The sequence below is a fragment of the Thalia democratica genome, chromosome 1 (genome assembly GCF_965202585.1).
Source record: "Thalia democratica chromosome 1, ktThaDemo2.hap1.1, whole genome shotgun sequence".
NCBI classification, from domain to species: Eukaryota; Metazoa; Chordata; class Thaliacea; order Salpida; family Salpidae; genus Thalia; species Thalia democratica.
This window is the reverse complement of record NC_139165.1, coordinates 67,833,291-67,853,339: the sequence shown is the minus strand read 5'-3', so window position 1 is coordinate 67,853,339 and position 20,049 is coordinate 67,833,291. Positions and strand designations below refer to the sequence as shown.

The 20,049-nt window shown below is 26.5% G+C and overlaps 1 protein-coding gene across 1 annotated transcript; it reads right to left on the bottom strand.

Annotated features, from left to right (window-relative positions):
* Positions 1-337: 337 nt before the first annotated feature.
* Positions 338-15,537, bottom strand: LOC145849710 (two pore channel protein 2-like). Its single transcript, XM_082954744.1, has 13 exons — positions 15,205-15,537; positions 14,829-15,047; positions 9,969-10,140; positions 9,090-9,253; positions 7,830-7,944; positions 7,457-7,584; positions 6,508-6,707; positions 6,116-6,304; positions 5,861-6,005; positions 2,183-2,433; positions 1,525-1,622; positions 1,129-1,307; positions 338-941 (listed from the first exon to the last, which is right to left on the bottom strand). The coding sequence occupies exons 1-13, from the start codon at positions 15,528-15,530 to the stop codon at positions 785-787; spliced, it is 2,343 nt and encodes a 780-aa protein (XP_082810870.1). The 5' UTR covers positions 15,531-15,537; the 3' UTR covers positions 338-784.
* Positions 15,538-20,049: the final 4,512 nt, after the last annotated feature.

Below are 20,049 nucleotides of genomic sequence, written 5' to 3'. Positions count from 1 at the left end.
TATTAATAAACGTTAAAAATTTAAGAACTTTCTGAGTTAAGATAAACCCTTCTTTAAATTTTTTTGAGAATAACTTGTTTTTTTATTAATACTTTTTATTTCTTATTAGTGATAAGAAATTCAATGAAGTTTAAAATAAAAATTTAACTTAAACTTTTACCTTGAATACTCATAAAACAATAAATCATTTTAAGTTAAAAAGTTTATTCTTTTTTTTTTGCACAATACCTAATGATAAAACGATATTGAATTATGATAGCACACAAAATAATTTATAACTAAAAAGTAGCAGCACAAAAAATTGATGTTACAATTTTCGAAGTTCGATTAAAGCTTTTTCGTTTTAAAACTGAATTTTTGTTCAAAAATAGTTATATAATGAAGGATGAATTTAAAGTTTTCTCAAACAAGTTATCATGATTGCCAACTTGGGTATTAGTCAACTTAAAACATATGATTTGTAATTTGAAAAAATAAAACATTTAAAATTGCAATGATAAATGCAACAAACACAAAGGTATTAAAAAATTAACATAAAACAAAGAAAACTTCAAAAATAAAAAAATTAGTATTCAAATGCTTTTTTGATGATAACTAAACGTTATAAAGGTCTACAAGATTATAAACTTCTCTTATAGACGTTGTTTATTTTGGGTAGTAATAAATTATTGAAAGCCGATGAAGTTTTCCTGTGTTAAACTTTGTGAAAAACAACTTGAAGTCTGTTATTAGCACTTTAATGTAAAACCATTTACATTCTACCTCTAAAAAAGTTTTAACGTCTTCAGCAACTGCTGCTAGTTTTCAAGTTTTGCAGATGAGGGAGCAAGTCGGGATGCTTGCTCAGTTCCTTCATTATTCGAGCTTCACTCGGTTTTTTCAGATGCTTCAAAAACAAAGATTGAACTGTGTTTCTGACTGCAGAGTCTTCTTGAATCAAACTTCAAATAGAAAAGATAAAGTTTTAGCGAACTACTTATGAATTAAATGTGATTTGATCTCAATACTTGAATGTTTTTAACCAAAAAAAAGCATACTTATAGCTAGAATTTGAATAAAATATACAACTAGAAAAACTTCTTTATATTATACTATGGGCCAACACAAAAACACAAAATATGAACCAACTTTTCCCATTTCGCAATGAAGTTGTCGATGATGAGCGCCACAAACAGGTTGATGCACACAACAGCGCACAGCAGCCACCACACCACGAAGTACAGCTGACTGGCGCTTCCTACCTCGCGCTTGTATGCCAACAGGAACACTCCCCAGTTGTTGACCACCATGATGTCCCACAGCGTTACCTGGCAACATTTATGAATCTTCACTTAAAAAGTAGAAATCATACTAACTAAAAGAAATAATCTAAAAAAGTATTATTGTACTATTTTTTTCAAATAGTATAGTATTACTATTAAAATCAAATGTAAAATATAAATATAGTAAAACATAGTTATACTAGTAAAATAATTTTATTTAAATATCTGAATTTGGTTATGATATGTACTGTATAAAATTTACCAGAGAAGCAGCCATATCATCAAAGTTGTTGGCCCAGTATCCAAGCTGTTCATACGACCCACATTCGTATTGCACCACGTCTTCCGGCACTTGTGAACCTGATCGTTTGTACTTTAAGAGCTTAAGTTAAAACTTTTGTTTGAGTATTTGTACACATTTGCATGTGTCTAACTAAACCATGGTTTACCAAAATGAGCGATTTTGCTATCTGGGAGCAGTAGCTGGCAGGAAAGTTAAAATTTAAATGGGTGATTATTAATTAGCAAAGGGGTGATAAGAGGGCGACTATTTTTTTAAACTACTGCGAATTGGGTGGTTATGAAAATGAATTTTGGAAAACCTGTTCTAAGCCCTTAAACATTTATTGCTTTTACAGAATCTAACAAATCAAAAATTTTGGACCTACTAAAAATCAAACTCACAATTGAAAATAAAATAAAAATTACAACGTTTTTTAACAAACCTCTTGAAGCGAAAAATATAAGTAGGCTCTTCGTGTTACATACAAAACAGCTTTAATATTTAAGTAAAAAACAAAAATACTCAACTTTGACTGAATGTAAGACAAGCTTACTCACTATTTTCTATTTTACTTAAAATATATTTTCTTTTATAAACAGTTACAAACAATGAACTATTATTTTTTGTGATAACAAACCGAGGGTTGCGTTCGCGTTGGTCGGCGGACGAATGGCGTTTCTGAAGCACCACATGCCGACAACTGCGAACAAGTAGTAGATTATTATGATGATTCCCGCGAACGATTTCAGACTCTTGATGATGTCCAGAAGGACACTGGTTACTAGCGCCATCGGACGGAAATTGGGAATGATCCGCAGGAGGCGCAAGAGCACCAGCATGTTCACTATTCGGGCGCAGTCCCACAGAGATATTGCAGGTGTCGCCTGGCTGGTATTTATTACATACTATTAATTATATATATAGTAAAGATTTTGAACTTGTTTTGAAGCTGATGAGTGCATAAGTACGAAACTCGAGTCCTTCAAGTTTTACATCTTGAAATAAACCATTTTATTTATAAACCCCTTAAGGTGGGCTCAGTGTGAAAGATTTGATTTATCAAGTTAAATAACTTAAAATAAAATGTAAAAAGAAATAATTAAATGAACAAATTTTAACTTAGACCACTTAAAAGTTTATTAAAATATTTTATTTAAAAATATAAAATTAATTAAAAAAACGTACAGATGTTTCACTCAACTTTTTGTCACAACCATCAGCTATGATATTGAAATTTAAAGCCAACACTCAAGTATACAGTAGTTGAACAAATAAATGTAATTTCAAGTTTTGTCCAGGGCGTAAACATTTGTTAAAAGTTATTATTAGATGTTAGCTTAAACAAGTAATTAAAAATATTCAATACTTACAAGGTTGCAAAAGGTTTTTAGAAAATTTTTTCAAGATTTTCAAATTTCTTCCAGAATTTTTAATGAACATGTTTTTTGCTCTTTTTTAAGTATAAAATTAAACTAGGTAAAAAACTGTTTTAAATAGTATAACAACATTGAAAATATACTTAATGCTACTTTAAATGTGTTTTAATAAATAATAATAATGATACAAAAATAACTTTGTCTATATAATATGTTTTTTGTATCTAATAGAGTTTTCGTTACTTTACCTGTAAAAATAGTTTTAAATTCAAGGTTTTTTACAGATTTATTTTGCCTATACTGTCAAAATCCAGGTTTTTTCCAAGATTCCAGGTTTTTTGGTAACCCTGAGTATGTACTTACTCAATAATTCATATAAAATAATAAAAAAAATCTTAAATATTAAAAGTTTTAACTATGTATAGAACATTTAACTAAATAAAAAATAGTTACTAGTGTTAACTTGTGATTAATAAATATCAAACTTTATAAACAAAAAATTAAGTTTTATGCAGGGTTCGTGCGCGAAATTCCTTTTCATTTAGCCTGACAGAGACCAATTTAGCCTGACATTTTTTCAAAGTAGAAAAAATCACCTTTAGAAGGTATTTTGGGTATTGGGGGGGGGTCTCAATTAGCAAATTAACACAATAAAAGTATTCACAAAACTACTTTTAAAGAAAATAAAAATATAAATGAATTATTTTTCAACATCTATCAATTGCTTACCCAGCAACTTTAATATTTTTAACTGGTCATTGTAATTTCTGCTTCAATGAATTCAATTTTATTAAATTTTGGGTCTTAGTTACATCCACCTATTATCACCCATATACAGGGTTCGTGTCAATTAGTACTTGAATTCGTCAATTATAAGTTACATGACTGGACCAGAAGCTTTTATTAAAACAGAAATGTGTTTAAGTCTGTAAAAGAAAAACAAAATGTAATTAAACACATCTCTCAAAAACTTTATGTTATCATTAAAGCATCTTAAGGCCATAGGGGGGGGTAGAAGCCATTTTTTGACCAAAAATAACATATAGACTTATATTATAGTAAATTTCATAATCTTTCAGATGCTTTTTTTAGATTTTAAAAATATTAATTAACTTTTTTTTTATGACCGGTTATATAAAGGGTTGTCTTTATAAAGTGTATATAAAGGGTAACTTTAAAGCCGATTTTCTCGAGTTTTTAAAAACAGGCTTTAAAATCTTTCTTCTCCTTCATTTTTCAAGCAATCTTCTTCAAATTTTCAGGAAATGTTCCTTACATTATGAGAAAAAAACGTTATTTGTGAATTTCAAAAATTAAAAAAAAAAAAAATTTATGACAAAAATATAAAAAAAAGTGATTTTTTATCAAAAAAAAATTTATTTTTCATAAAAAAGGTATTTTTACTTAACATTTTTTAAAGTCACAAATAACGTTTTTTTGTTATTGTATAAAGAATAGACTGTGAAAGTTTGAAGAAGATTGCTTAAAAAATGAAGGAGGAGATAGATTTGAATGCATTAGTCTTTTTTCGCCATTTTAGTTTTTCCTTCCCCATAAGGAACCTGTTATGCGGCCCGACTTTGGCCGGTCATATCTCAAAAACTAATTCGAATTTTTAAAAACGGTAAAAAGCAACTTGAAGCTTAGTAAAAACTCTATAAAATAAGATCAACTTGTAAAAAACATGGCCTACCCCCCCTATGGCCCTTTTTAAAATAAGTAATTAAACTAATCATGATATTACATAAGTTATTTCAAAGAATCCTTTTAAACGAATACATAAAGATAAGTATTAAACACATGATCTGGACTCTAAAACTTATCTTTTCATTAACAACATAATTTTGAAAACAATAAGTTTATCATATACCTGTTTTTAAAATACATGCTTTTATCACTTAATTTGAACTTTTTAAATAAAAAAACTAAATTTTAAAATAAGCTTCATTTTGCTAAGTAAAATTATCTAAGCGTTATAATAAACTGAAACATTTAAAAAGAGTAATATAAAAGTTACTATCAACTCATTAACTTGCAAAATATGATTCTACTACTTATGAAACTTATATCTTTAAGCTAAGTTTTAGTCTTGTGAATATCTCTAATAACTTTGAATGAACAGAAAATAAAATATATGAACAAACTGCTTACAGTATTAATCTAAAAAGTATTTGGTATAAAGCCTTTATATTAGAAATTAAAACAGTTTAACCAACTAAGCTCTGAAAAACAAAGCTCATGTAAACAAATTCAGACACACAACTAAGTTGTTGAACTAAACTGTAATGTTTAAACTGTACTTTTTTATGAATTTTTATAATTATGACGTATATAATCTACTAAAAACAAAATAATGAAGAAACTTAAAATTAATTAAGAGATTCAACAAAAGGTTTTAAGCACTTATTTTTACAAATACTGACTGATTTTGTCTTTAATAACTAAATTTTTATTTAGAAATAAATTCACATCTCAATTTATTCTTAATTAAAAAAATTTCATGCATTTGAACTGACAAAAACTGAGATTCTCAAATTTTTAAAGATAAAAACTGATTTAGCCTGACGTTTTTCAACTTTTTTCAAAAAAACTGATTTAGCCTGACTTAGCCTGACGCGCACGAACCCTGTTTATGTGCATACTTTGAGAAATGTTTATATCTATATATACTGTAATACACGTTTGTTTATAAAATAAAACAAATTAGCAAAGAAAGTACTTATTTAATTATAAAACAAATAAAATATTTTTTTTACATCTCACAGATTATCAATACAAACAACTATGTTCTTCAAACTTTACCACTAAACAAACATATTTTCATTAGTTACTTCAGATGACATCAGTTAATTTTAAGCTAATAAAATAATTGTACACATTTTAAACATTCAAAACTATTTTACATATGTATTTGACGACTAGTGAAAATGTTAACTAACACAGTGAAACCGTACATTACAAGTTGTGCCAACTCAATAGCGAATAAGGCAAGTGAAATGATACCTTCATACAAACATTGCCAATCAACAAAATACTGCTTGCCTTTTGCTATCAATTTAAATGTTTGCTCTAACACGTAGTAAACTGAAATGATAAATATTTAAACTGCAAATGTTTCTGGAGGTATATTTAATAACATTTTAAATTGAAGAAATGTTATAATACATAAAAAATAAGTTCAAAAGCAACCTTACCTACAAAAACATAGTTGATTATGTTTAACCGACTGAAAACTTCGTGGAAATCCTCTTGATAATGGATTCCAATTTCAACAGTCAGCAAAATAGCATTAAGAAGAACAACAAAGTTACCAACCACGTCGAACCATCTCTCTCTAGTCATGTTTTGTACAAAGCGCAAAACTTTATTGTGATACTGAGGTGCTGAAATAAAAAGCGCTGAATTAGCAATGTTTTATTTCGCATATACTTAGCTTAAAAAACCAATGAAGTACTAAAGTTCTAAATGTATTTTTACACTTTCACCAATTGCATTATTATTTACTATAAATAGATATTCAAAAAATGACTTAAGTATACACTAGACGCAAATTATTTTTATAAAACTTATAGTAACTACAGCGTACCATACAACAAAGATACAAGTTCAGGCGGTTTTTGACAATCCATGTCTATGAAAACGGTAAAAAACTGGTCCTCATCAAAACTACCATTAAAATTACCAGCTTCACTGAGCTGGCTGATCTGGTTTTTCAAGTAGCTTTTTTGCTCATGTGTGAAATTTACAGTTGACACCATTTCTTCAACGGATGACAGCGGTACATTACTGTTTTAAATAGGAGTTACAATAAACTATTTTTATATCTTTAAAAGTCTACAACTTTTATTCGGTATATTGCTGTTTTATAGAATTTTTTTCAAGCAATCACATTAAACTATATTTATGACTTGTATCAAAAGTCTATAACTTTAAGTTTTAATTTTTTCTTGTTCCTTTAAATTTTCTGATAAAAACTCAGACGATAATTTCTTAAACAACAGATTAATTTTTTGGGTTATAACTTAAAAATAATTCAATATTCTAAATAGTCCAGCTAAAAAGTTAACAGCATTGTTTTAAGAAAAGTTGTTTTAGTACATTCACCAATTAATTGCAATAACAGGTTTGATTGAGCAATGCTTTCAAAATATAACTAATTTATCTTCAAAAAAAAAAACTTACAAGATTAATTAACCTTTTTTTTAAATTATATTTTGTTGAGGTTTTTTAAGTTTACTCGTATTTTTTGTTTGATTAATTAGTCTTGTGACTATTTATTTTATTTTAAAAGGAAATTAGTTAAATTTTGAAAGCATTGCTCAATTAAACCTGATATATGATAAAAGTTTTCTTAAATACAAATAATTGGTATCTTAATTTTGTAAACGTCTTTCATTACACACAGTTTTAGCATAACTTTCATTTGTAAATGTTAATTTATAAACAGTAGTTCAACTGAAAAATTACAAATAACTCGTATTATTAAAAAACATATAATACTTATTTGATTTATTTTTTGTAAAAATCAAACTTACTTAGACCTTGAACTTGTGCTTACACCTTCCCCGCGGTCTAAACTTAGCACTTGCTGATTTGTTCGTTTATGACGTAAGAGTGAGCAAAATGCTGCGCTTATTGCAAAACATCGTCGCGAATAACTCGACTGTTTTAAAAATTTATAATTAAAACTTAAATTTTTTTAGATCTATTTAAACACTCGTCGGTTGTTACAAGTAATATAAAGATAGTAGACTTAAACTCTAAAATATAGTTCTAAATCAATACAGTTATGTAGATTTATTCAAAATAGTAAATATTTAAGAAAGATAAAGAGTACTAGTATAATTATATTAACAGACTAAAAACTAATCTACAACTAACTTTGATAATATAAAAGTAAAAACAAACCTGCATGGAGTCTTTGAAATAACCTTGAAATTGGTTATAGATAATTGCAGTGAGTAAATTAAATATCAAGTAAGTTCCTACCAATGAAAAGGCGATGAAGTACAAAGAATATAACCTTTTCAAAATAAAAAATAAATGATTAAAAATCATTATGCACTATATTATTAACTATTCATTATTATGCATGAAAATGTCTACGTATAAAAAGTAATTTTCAATATAAACCAGACTATTTTGTACTTAACAAAAAAAAAAATTTAACTAAAGGTATTAAGATTTTTAAAAATATCCAATAAAAATACTTTTATATAAAATTGTTTAAGTTAGTGAACACTTTGAAAAACTCTGACTGATTTCCAAATTTTTTTCGCCAATAGAATATAGATTTTAAAATGTCATAAATTACATACTAAAGAAAACTTTTTAATAATAGTTGTTTTTTGTTAAAATTCTTTGCAAAAATTTCTTGTATTTTATTTTGGTTGTAAATACCTGTATTTTTATAAAACTAAGGCATATACTCTATGTATTCTAAAGCATTTATAAATTATTACTAAATAGTTTACTAAATAGTTTAAAACAAAACTTTGTGACAGAACAAATCCGAAAAAAATATGCACCTATTGAACATTTTAAAAAGTGTACAGTACATTTGGATTGGAAGTAAATATTGTTAATTTTTTATGATATACAAAAGTTTTAACATTCAACGTTTTTTAGCTTTATTAGCAATAAAAAAGAAATGTTTACTAAATAGTTTAAAACAAAACTTTGTGACAGAACAAATCCGAAAAAAATATGCACCTATTGAACATTTTAAAAAGTGTACAGTACATTTGGATTGGAAGCAAATATTGTTAATTTTTTATGATATACAAAAGTTTTAACATTCAACGTTTTTTAGCTTTATTAGCAATAAAAAAGAAATTTAAAGGAATGAAAATTATTCCCAACAAAATAAAAAGAGTAGTTCAAACAAGCCTAAATTGGTCTAAAACTATGTAAAATTATCATAGAAACGAGCCAACTATGCTGAATTGCTGACGTTTCATAAAAATAAACTTATTTGAACTTGAAGTATAATATATTTAGACTTCTATTGGCTGTTTTACACAAAGTCGTACAGGTTAGTGAAAATGTAAAAACAATTTTAAAATGTCAAAAAATGAAAAAACTCAATATTTCTAATGCGCTATTAAATAAATGCATTATAATTTTAATTATAAGTTGGTTTGATTCATCCTTATACTGCAAACCGACCTGTGTTCAGAGTATGCAGGCATCATTACATCCGGGTTATTAGCTGTTGTGAGCAGAACTAATAGCGACATTGCACCTGTTCCAAGATCACTGAAGTAATTTATTGACTCGGTTGTGTTCAACTCACCACCAGGAACTCTCGTTCCATTTTGTATTTGACCTGCCTAATTTATATTATATGTTTTAGTACAGAAGTTTGATTCCATGGAAAGAAGATACTATTAAGTTAAAGTCAAATATCACGTGATTTTTTAATATTTTTTTTAATTTTTTTTTATTTACTATGCTTCATGTTAAAGAACCCTCTTATTATACTATAAACTGATGTAAATATATTTACAGATATAGTTTAAACACTTAAACTTAAAACAAATACAACAAAAATCTATATGCTAAATATTTTCATCTATTTAAGTTATGCTGTTGGCAAACTAATAAAATTTGATACCAAATTTTACTTATTAGAATTTTAATATTGACAGTATGTTTAAAACATTATTTTTAAGTTTATGTTAATAACTAATTTTTTTTTGTAAGTTTTTTGATTGACCACACTATTTACGCTTACTAGTGCTATTTTCAAGTTTAAATTAACATTTTAATTGATAAGTTTGGAGATAAAAATGTTAATGAGTTTTTAATTGATTTATTAATGTGTATTTAAATTTAATGAATACCGAAAGTAGGTAAGCTAATAAAAAAAACAATTGAACTTTTTCATTGTGTTTTAATTTTGAAACAATTCATTATACAATTATAATTCCACTTAGTATTAAACTACTCATATGTGTGCAAAAAAAGAACAGTTTTTAAATTTACACAACACGTAAAAATAAATAACTTATGAATGAATGTTATAACTCAAAAACTAAAACTTACTTTTGGAAATAACAGCATACCAAAAACAGTAAAAAAGTACAAGTGCAAAGCCAGTAAAGTGAGAACTGAAACAATTTCAGGCATTGTGTTCCACATTGCCTTGAGTGTTTTCTTCAGCATAGTTGTATTTTGTGCAAGAAAATAAGGACGTAACAATCTTCTAAAGGTAACTCTATATAATGTAATATTTTTTTTTAATTACCAAACTTTATGAAACTTTTATAGGTTTCATACTTAAAATTATTAATTAGTTGTGCTTTATATGAATAGAACTGTAACAAAAACTATAAAAATTGAAAAATAGAGCTTTAAATTATCATAGTTTTGATTTCTTAAGTAGCAAAAGTATATATAGAATACTTGTATACTATTCACATAATACTATATATTACACTATTAATATTTTTTTATTTCAATTTAAAAACTACTTTGATAAAAATTTTAGTTTCTTTCTTGAAAACAACTTTTAAGATTATTTTCAATTAACAAAAGTTGAAACTTTATAAAAATATAGGTGTCTAAATAAAATTAAAAAAATCTATATTAAATGAATATTCTTTTAATACTACTTTAGTTTAAACAATCTAAATATTTACTTTGTTATATTTGATACAAAAAACACTAATTGTTAACCAATAAGAAACTAAACAGACACTGGTATGCTTTAGTTTTGATGTTTTATTCAGCAAAGTATCATTTATTGGTATAAAAATAGTACACAGACAAAAATTTAAGTAATATGAGTAAAAATGTATAAGTCAAACTAAAAAATACACCATACATTTAAAAATATGTGCTTCTTATTTGATACAAAACTATAAAAACATCTAAACTGAAAGCTAGCTTTTTAATAAAAAATCACTTTATTTAAAAAAATATTAAAAAGCTTAATTAAAACTGTTTATATATATGGCTATGGTTTGTGTTTAACTTTAAGATTAGTTGTTTTATATTTTGACAATAAAATTTTAGAAAAAATTATGTACAAGTCCTTTCTTTCTTGTTTTTATTTCAAAGGTTTTCTAAGTTTTTATTTGTTTGTTTACAGTTTACAACCACTTATATTTATTGTATTATTTTTAATTGTAGTCAGCTGAATTCAAATCACATCTTTTGTTTATTTGATGTCATTGAAGGAATATTATTTATTAGAAATTAAAAAAACTTTCATTGATCATCCCAATAGTGCTACTACTACTGAACTTATTAAAAGTAAAACGTAAGAAGAGAGTGTTAAAACTTTAATGGTCTATTTAAGAGAACACTTGCCTTGTGGTTACGCCTATGAAAGGACTTTATTGTGCCAGAAAGTATTTAGCTATAAAATTTAAGACTGTATTGGTATTTTTACATAAATAATTTATGTATATTTTTCTTTATCATAGTTTTCCATTTTAGAGTTTTTGTTAAACATTTTTAAGTTTGATTTTGTTAGAACTTCTGATCAATATTTTTCTAAAATTTAATCTTGTTTTAGTTTCTCTTAGAAACTCATACTACTTTTGCTTTAGTTAAGATAACAGTAAGATAGTACAGTCTATAGTTATATCAAACTGATATCATACTTCACTCCTGTAAAACCATTTCATTTTTTTAAAGCAAGTGTTGGATCAAAAAGAATTCTGCGCATGATCTTTTTGATGTTCTGATGGGAAGTTACCACGGAGCAGAAATTTGTGAATTGGTGGGATTATTTATTTTATATGAGCTAATTGATAATAAAAAAATAGACACAACTAGTTGTGGTCTTTATCAGTTACGGTTACGGTAAAAAAACATCACCAAGAACAATTAACCTCTTGGGGAAATCTATAACGAAATCATTTCAGAAGAATAACCTAAAATTAAAAACTGAATTGAGTACACAAAGAGTGGCTTTTTAGGTATAACTAAGGACTTGGAAAAGACAATAAATCTATTATACAGAAAATAGAATGCCATGAACACCTATATGAATTTCAATTATAATCATCAATATCTAAAAAAAAAAAAAATTCCATCTATGATCCCAAAAATATCATCATCTTTATATAAAACAAAACAAATCTTTGTATAAATAAAAGTTTTCTATGAAAAGACTTTCAAAAATAGTGTCTTTAAAACATCGCTGTCATATGTTCAAGATAATCCTATGGGAAGTACAAGAAGAAAATTAAGGAAAAAAAAAGTATTACAACCCCCTCTTCATTGGTTGTATTAAAACAAATATAGGAACAGAACTTTTAAACCTGATATTCAAATATTTTCTAAAATTAGGTTTTTATGGTACCATATTCAGTGAAATACAATAAAGTTTTCTTATTCCTGTTTGTCTAACTTCGAGAAAGAAATCTCAAATCATAATCATAAAACTCTTCAATTCAAACAAAATAACTGACCACTTGTAATTGTAGATCTAAAGCCGATTAACAGGGAATGTCTCACCAAAGGAGTCTTATACAAAGTAACAGCTGTGCATAAGAATAAGGAAATTATTTATATTGGATCAACTGGAAGACAATTCAAAGCAAGATTTTATGAACATACGCAAGCTTTTAGAACAACAATACAAAAGGAAAGTACAGGATTAAGTAAGTTCATCCACAAAATAAAAAATGATAACATTGATTGGAAAAAATGATAAAATGGGAAATTACTTTTTCTACAAATCAAAATAGACCAGGAAAAATTTGCACTCTCTGCAAATTGAAGAGACTTAAAATCATATTTGCAGACAACAAAAACTTATAAATCTAAGATCGGAGTTGGTTGGAAAATGTAAGCATTTCACAAAATTTTAACTGAAATCTTAATTGTTTAGATCCAGGTTTTTACCTACCTTTGTTTTTATTAATGGTTTTGAAATTTTGTTATTTAAGTATTGCTTTTTTGTAGTTGTTGTATTTTATGTTGATATTAATTGACTTTACTTAACACTACTTAAATTTTTGTTAATTTACTTTACTTAAAATTACTTACATTCACTCAACTATTTAATTACCCTAGATACCATGCTAAAACTGGGAACGGGTTACTTTTGCACAAGTGGATAAATTTACACAGCAACTCTTTTGCAACAGCGTCACTTTAGCACAAGGGGACACTTTTGCGCAAGGAGTCACTTTTACACACCGGTTCACATTTGTGCAAAGGGTCATTTTTACATGAGAGTAAAAAAAAAGAAAAAGAAAATTAAATTATTAAAGTAAAAAAACGACACTAAAAAAAAATAATTAATAAAAAAAAAAAGTTTATTGACCAAGAGTAAGGGTCAGTCAGGGTTGCCACTCTTTGGGTCAAAAATCTTCCCTGATTGACTAGAAACTTCCCTGAGTAACCTTAAACTTCCCTGAGTTTTTTTAAATCCTTAACAATTTTATTGTTTATAAAAAAATTACAATGTTAATTCTATTAATATTGAAGAACTAGCCGCAAAGCTTAAAAATTTCTTAATAAGCACTTAAAAATAAATAAAATTGACTGTTTTGAACAAAATTTTGAAACTGGATTAACTTAATCTCATTCTAGATCTAAAAAAAAATTCCCTGAGATTTTTTTAAAAATCTTAAAATTTCCCTGAAATTTTTAGAAAAAATCAAAACTGCCCTGAGTTTCCCTGAGTTTAAAAAAAGAATCAAAAATCCCTGAGTTTCCCTGAGTATCCCTAAGATTTTCTATAACTTGAAAATTCCCTGAGTTTCTGAATTCCCTGAGTTCCCTGAGTGTGTGGCAACCCTGGTTAGTGGTAATAGTGATAATAAAAATAAAAAAATTAAAAAAAAAATTACAAAATAAAATAAAAACTAGACAAAAAATAAATAAACTAATAAAAAAAGGATACAAAAAAGTTACGGATTGAGGAAGGGTAAGGGATAACAGTAATAGAAGAAAATATTTACTTAATGAAAATTATCAAAAAAAACAGGGAAAAAAACTTATAAAAATATACAAAAAAAATTACCCACCAAAGGTAAGGGGTAATGGTTAAAGTAAAAAAAAATATTAAAGTTAACAAAAAATTTTTTTTTTTTCAACTTGTGCAAAATTGTTTTTGTGCAAAAGTGTCCCCTCATGCTAAAGTGACGCTCCTGCAAAAGTGACACCCACCCGCTAAAACTGGGTAGCTGTTAAGTTTGCACGAGTGAACGAAATTGCACAAGGGGACAAAATTTCACAAGTGCACAAAATTTCTCAAAGATACTTTTGGACAAAGACACTTTTGCATGAGCAGACAATTTTGCACAGAGGCATTTTTGTACTGGCTAATTATTTTTTTTAGTAATTTTATTTTTTTTTATCATCACTGTGACCCCTAATCCTTACCCTTGGTGGTTAGATTTCTTTTTTAATATTTTTTTTTTTTTTTTGTTTTTAAATTTTTATAAGTTGTTTATCTATTTTTAGTTTTACTATCACTGTTACCCCTAACCCTTCTATACTCTTGTGCAAAAATGTAACTCGTGCAAAATTGTCTTCTTGAAATTTTGTGCCCTAGTGCAAATTTGGCTTTATGCAATTTTGTGCATTTGTGCAATTTTGTTTTTGTGCAATTTAGACCAGTTCCTGCTAAAACTATATTAAGTTTTTATCCATTGTTGCTTATTAGTTTATTTGCTTGTGACCATAGCATAAGTGAGAAACATTTGTAAAGCAATAAATTCAATAAAACTTTTGTTTTAATTATATTCATCTATATATAATATATATATATATATATAGATATATATATATATATATATATATTAACTGCAATTAGAATAAAAATTTGAAAAACAAATTGTTATTTGTATTAATTAGTATAAAAACACAATTATACCTATACATATGCTGTAGCATAAGTGTTTTACAACTTATACACTTGTTTTTATATACAAAACTTACTCATATTGTGATGATGGTCCTAGAGCAAGTGAGACTGTTAAATCCACAAAAGAAGCAAAAATTACCAAAAATCCAATGCATAACCAACGATTTTTGTTCCATAACAAATATGGTGTATGGGCATTGTTTGTCAAAAATGCTTGAACAATATTTGAAGCAAGTAACAACAACAAACCTACAATTTCTATACCTTCAATATACCCAAAAGGTAGCTCATATCTGTTTTAAAAGCAACATATTACTATTTAAAAAAATTATTTATTAAAGATTAACTTGATCAACTATGTAATAAAATTTAAGTTGTAAAATGAGTGTAGCTAAAAATATAAAATAAAGTTTTCTAAAAATGGTACTTTGAAAATTACTATTAATATACCTTTGAGGGTTTCTTCTAGGATCAGATGTATAACTCAAACTTGAAGGTGTTTCAAAAAAACCTACTAACAGTAACATGGCCACAGATATTTGAATGCAAGCTTGGACGGGTCGAGAAAAATACCACCTGTATAATTTTAGAGATTGCACAGAAGTTTTGTGATGAATACTTTTGTACTGCAAAGCATCTTCGATAAAAACTGCACTTTGCAGGATCATATTTTCCTCATCAAGCTGAGTGCTTGAAGGAGGAGTATATACATTATCAAGCTCATCATTAGAAAGCAGGGTTGCATCATCATTACTTACATTTGCATCAGGATCCATTTGTTTCTATCACTAAATGTTTAATTTAATTATTATTATTTATGAAATAACAAGTATGGTTGTAATTAATTTAATTCTTTTATGTTAGTATCATTTAAAAATATTTTCTAAATAAAATTTTCACAGTTTGTAATGATGTAAGCAGAGATTGAAAAGAGTTAGTTAAAGGAAGTAAACTGGGTCCCAATATAATGAATCAATTTGTATCAATGAAAACTTTTCTTAGCTGGGAAACTCCCTAATTAAGCTTCACATTAACTTACTTATCAAGGTTTGATCATACCAATTCAAACATCAGACCACAAGCTTTCGGTGGACTGAAACCGGTTTCGTCCTAGTTACGACATTTGCTGGCATTGATCAGTGTCTTCAGACTTGTCTTTTACTGTGCAACGTCCAAAAAACTGTCCACTAGTCAATACATCTGGTAGGCTCGTTTTGAATACGATCAACAAAAACATTAGCGTAAACGTAAACGAGCGTACCAGATGTCTTGTCTAGTGGACAATGTATTGAACGTTGCACCGCATAAGACAATGCTGACGTCACTGATCAATTCCAGTAAATTGTTGCTTCATGCTTGCATATATAAACCGTTTGTATACAGAAGATTGCAAGTTTTTCAGTTGTGACTGACTGATATGTCTCAATCAGGACGAAACCGTTCTCAGTCTACCGAAAGCTTGTGGAATGTGGATTGATGATCGAATTAGTATAATCAAACCTTGTAAGCTTTAGCCTGTCTCAAGGCATATGAAATTTCAGCCTTTGATTCTGTAGACTTTCGCCGATATTTTTGTTAAATTAGTTTTGACGAACTTTACAAGATCTTTTACTTTATCAAAAATTTCAAAGAGTTTACAACTTAGCATGTAGCAGAAATGAAAAATTCGTTTTATAGTTTTTTAAAGTACATAAGATGATTATTTATCAAATCTGTTTTTGACACTTACTCTTACTTGGTGTTATAAAATAGTTTTACTTTTCAACTTGTAGCATAAGAATAGACTTGTTAATATTGCAACTATTTTTCTACTTATTTTAATAAAAACATTAAAATTAAAATATTTAGAAAATATTTTTTAGTGTAGTAGTGTGTTTATTTGACAGATTAGTAAGTTTTGTTACTAAAAATTGAAATTAACTATCTAAAACATATTTATATATATTTTTTTTTTTACTTTAGAAATTATTGTTGGATGAAATCTTTTGGTTAATTTCTTTGAGATTATTATTACTTCTAACATACACTTTATTACTATAAGTTTTTTCATAAAAGTATTCTATAACAATTTAAGAAATAATTCAACATACTGCACTAAGAAAAATTGTTTTAGAAGACTTTGACTCTGGTTATCTTATAAAAAATACTTATTTAACAAAACAATCGCTCAAAATAATTGGTTCTAGAACCTGGTGTACAAAAAATTGTTTGGTTACTAAGTCGTGCACCACTTAAATACACTTTAACGTTTCGTCCAGAACACCAATAACTTGTCATTTCAATTACTTTTTTAAATTTAAGCGATGCGAAAAACTAAATGCCAGATAAGTTTTCTTTTAAGAGTTGCATTACTAAATTTGTACAGTTATTTTTTAAGAAAGGTTAATTGTTTTAGTATTGTTTTTTTTTTTAAACTTTTTCGATATTTTTAGAAATAAATGTTTTTGTTCGCGCAATTTAGTAAATAATAAAAATATCTAATAAGTTGTAGGTTAATTAAAAACAAAGTTTATTTCTAACCCCTTTTAAGTAAAAATAAAATGTTTATCTTAACTTTTTTCAAAGTTGCGCTCTTCTAACAAAATTTTTATTGTATGAACTAAAGAATGATTTTGAAAACAGTTAAAAATTTTGAAATACCATATTATTAACTAATATAACTTTTTGGTTAAATTTTATAATCAAAAACTTTGTTGATCAAAGTTAAAATTAAAAAAAACATTTTTTCAAACTATTAAGAGAAAATGAAGTTTATTATTATAATTTAATAATTTCCTTCGTTTAAAAATTAGAATAAACTGTATAAAATGATTAAGAATACTTATTTTACATATTCTTAAATAAAAAAGTAAAGCATATACTTCAATTACTTTAAAAAACTTATGTGTTAAAATTTTCTAAATTTTAATATAAAACTATTCTGCATGTTCTAACCGACATCTTTATTCACTTAATTATATGCAAGTAGAACTTTAAACAAATACTTGAAACATTTTTTTTAAATTTATTCGAAAAAACTTAAAACTGAACGATTTATTTAAGCTAATTCCTTCATGCTCACTTAACAAACTAAATTCTCTTATTTTAATTTTTCTTTTATGATAAAAAACATCAGTCTTACGTTCTACCTCGTGCAACTATAAACGTTTTCTGGAGGATTTTATGGATTGTAAAACAATTTTGAAAACCTTAAAATAAATTTTCTTAAAGTGCCTTCATTTAAATAATAATTTTCACTGTAAGCTAGAAGTCATTTATGAATAGTAAGCATATGATATTATGTATATTAGATAAAACAGACACCTAAAACTTGATGCTTAATGTTCTTAGTATTTATCAGAGTAAATCATTAAGTATGCACCAGTTCCTGTTATGTTGAATATAATTATAAAGTTTAAGATATTTTTTTCTTCAATGAAGAAGAAATTTGAAAAAAAGGATGGTTTTGAAGACTTAAAGTAAATTAATTAAAAAATTTAAAAGTAGAATTTATCATATTTTTACAAATCTAAGAACTTCAGTCATGAAAAGTTTCTCTTCAATAGTTTGTATCAAATATTTTTAACAAAACTGGCTGTATCCTGGACAAGACCTTGAAACTGATGTGCGATTGGATAACCAAAAGGTGTATTGTACATCAGGTCTTTGGACAAAGTATTTTGAGCGTCTTTTTATGTTGTTCAAATCAATACACTATATATATTTATATATATATATATATATTACGTCATACTGTTTTTGTTTTTTTTTTGTTTAAATTTTGCATCTATGTTTAGTAAAGTGCTTTTTATTTCAAGTTGAACTGGCTGATGTTTAAAGCATTTAGCTTTATGAAACATATGTACCAGTGTTTTTAAAATTGTTCTTTTCCAATAATTATATATTTTTCCCATAAAATAAGGTGATTGTTCAAGCTTCAATTTGAAAGTACAGTGCTTATTCACTTATCCGGACACGTTGGGTAAGACTTTTCTGTAAACATGTCAGGATAACCAAAAATCTGGATAAGTACAAAATATCAATTTTTTCATATAATAATATAACTGCTGCATATAATGCAATGCATAAAAAAAGTTTTATGGTAAAAACAAATACATAGTAATTGTGTGTAGCATACAATTAAATGATTAGTTATAAAAGCTAAACTTAAGGTTAATTAATTTATTTTTTCCAAGGTAGAAAAACTTACAAACCCTCTGCAACTATACACGCTTTTTGAGGGTCAAGCAAGTAAAATTCATCATTTGCAATTCCACATGTCCTAACTATTAATTTAAAAAGAAGATTAATTTTTGTTTAAGAGAAAATATAAATTAAATTTATCTTTAAAAACAAAAAAAAAAAAGTAAACCTATCTCTTTAAACGAAAAAAAAAACTTAAATAAAAAGAAAATAAAACAGACAGAAAGAAAACAAGAAACTTTGACTAAGTTTAAAGTTGATTTTCAACAGAAACATATCTTTCCTAACAAGCTAGTTTTTTTTGGAAGTTTTACTAAAATAAGAAATAATAGACGTTTGTTTTATAGTTTTTCCACTTTTTTCAGCACAAAATTCATGGAATTTAAAAAGTTGTGAAACTTTTTGAAAGAATTTTTGTGTTTACTGTTGAACTTTTTTTGAATTTTTTTCTGACCAAAACTGTCCGGATAAGTGAGCGTCCGGATAAGTGAAGTCCAGATAAGTGAATAACCAATGTATTATGAAAATATTATGAAAGTTTAAAGTTGAGCATAACTAGATTATGAGGTAATTTTTAAACTATCAAAAATCATGCAAAATGGCTTGTGCAATAACAACTTACTAATAAACAATAAACTTTCATTTCAGTGTTTTTTTTTTGAGCTTTGCAGCTGAGGAGTGCATAAGCACAAAACTCTAGTCCTGCAAGTTTTTGCATCTTGAAATAGACTTTATATATATATAAATATATCTTAAAAGTTAATTAGTTTGTTGTTCTAAAAAACATATCTTATGTAGTTTAAGCATAAACTTACCAATAAAGGTCGATAATAATTTAAAAAAACATTACCATGAGACTTCTTATCAGAGGATAGTTGTTTTTGAAAACCATGAGACTTATTTGATGAAGTTACTGCATGTATAAAAATAAAAGTTTGTTTACTCACTAATGATGACCTGATATCCCCCTTTTGCCCTATTTTTTTAATTACATGTTATAAGTTACTGGGTGCAAAAAATAAATTTAAATTTGAAACAAACTACAAAAAAATCAAATAATTTAATGTTATAAGCAGGGTTGCCACTTTTTCAGTACACACTTTCAGTACAACT

What these genes read in the sequence shown, in the direction of transcription:
- LOC145849710 (XM_082954744.1), bottom strand. Translation starts at nt 15,530, where the DNA reads ATGGATCCTGATGCAAATGTAAGTAATGATGATGCAACCCTGCTTTCT. An exon ending in CCTAGAAGAAACCCTCAAAG is followed by an intron (nt 15,048 to 15,204) that starts GTATATTAATAG and finishes CTTTTAAAACAG; the next exon opens with ATATGAGCTACCTTTTGGGT. An exon ending in ACTTGTATCTTTGTTGTATG is followed by an intron (nt 6,305 to 6,507) that starts GTACGCTGTAGT and finishes TTTTTATTTCAG; the next exon opens with CACCTCAGTATCACAATAAA.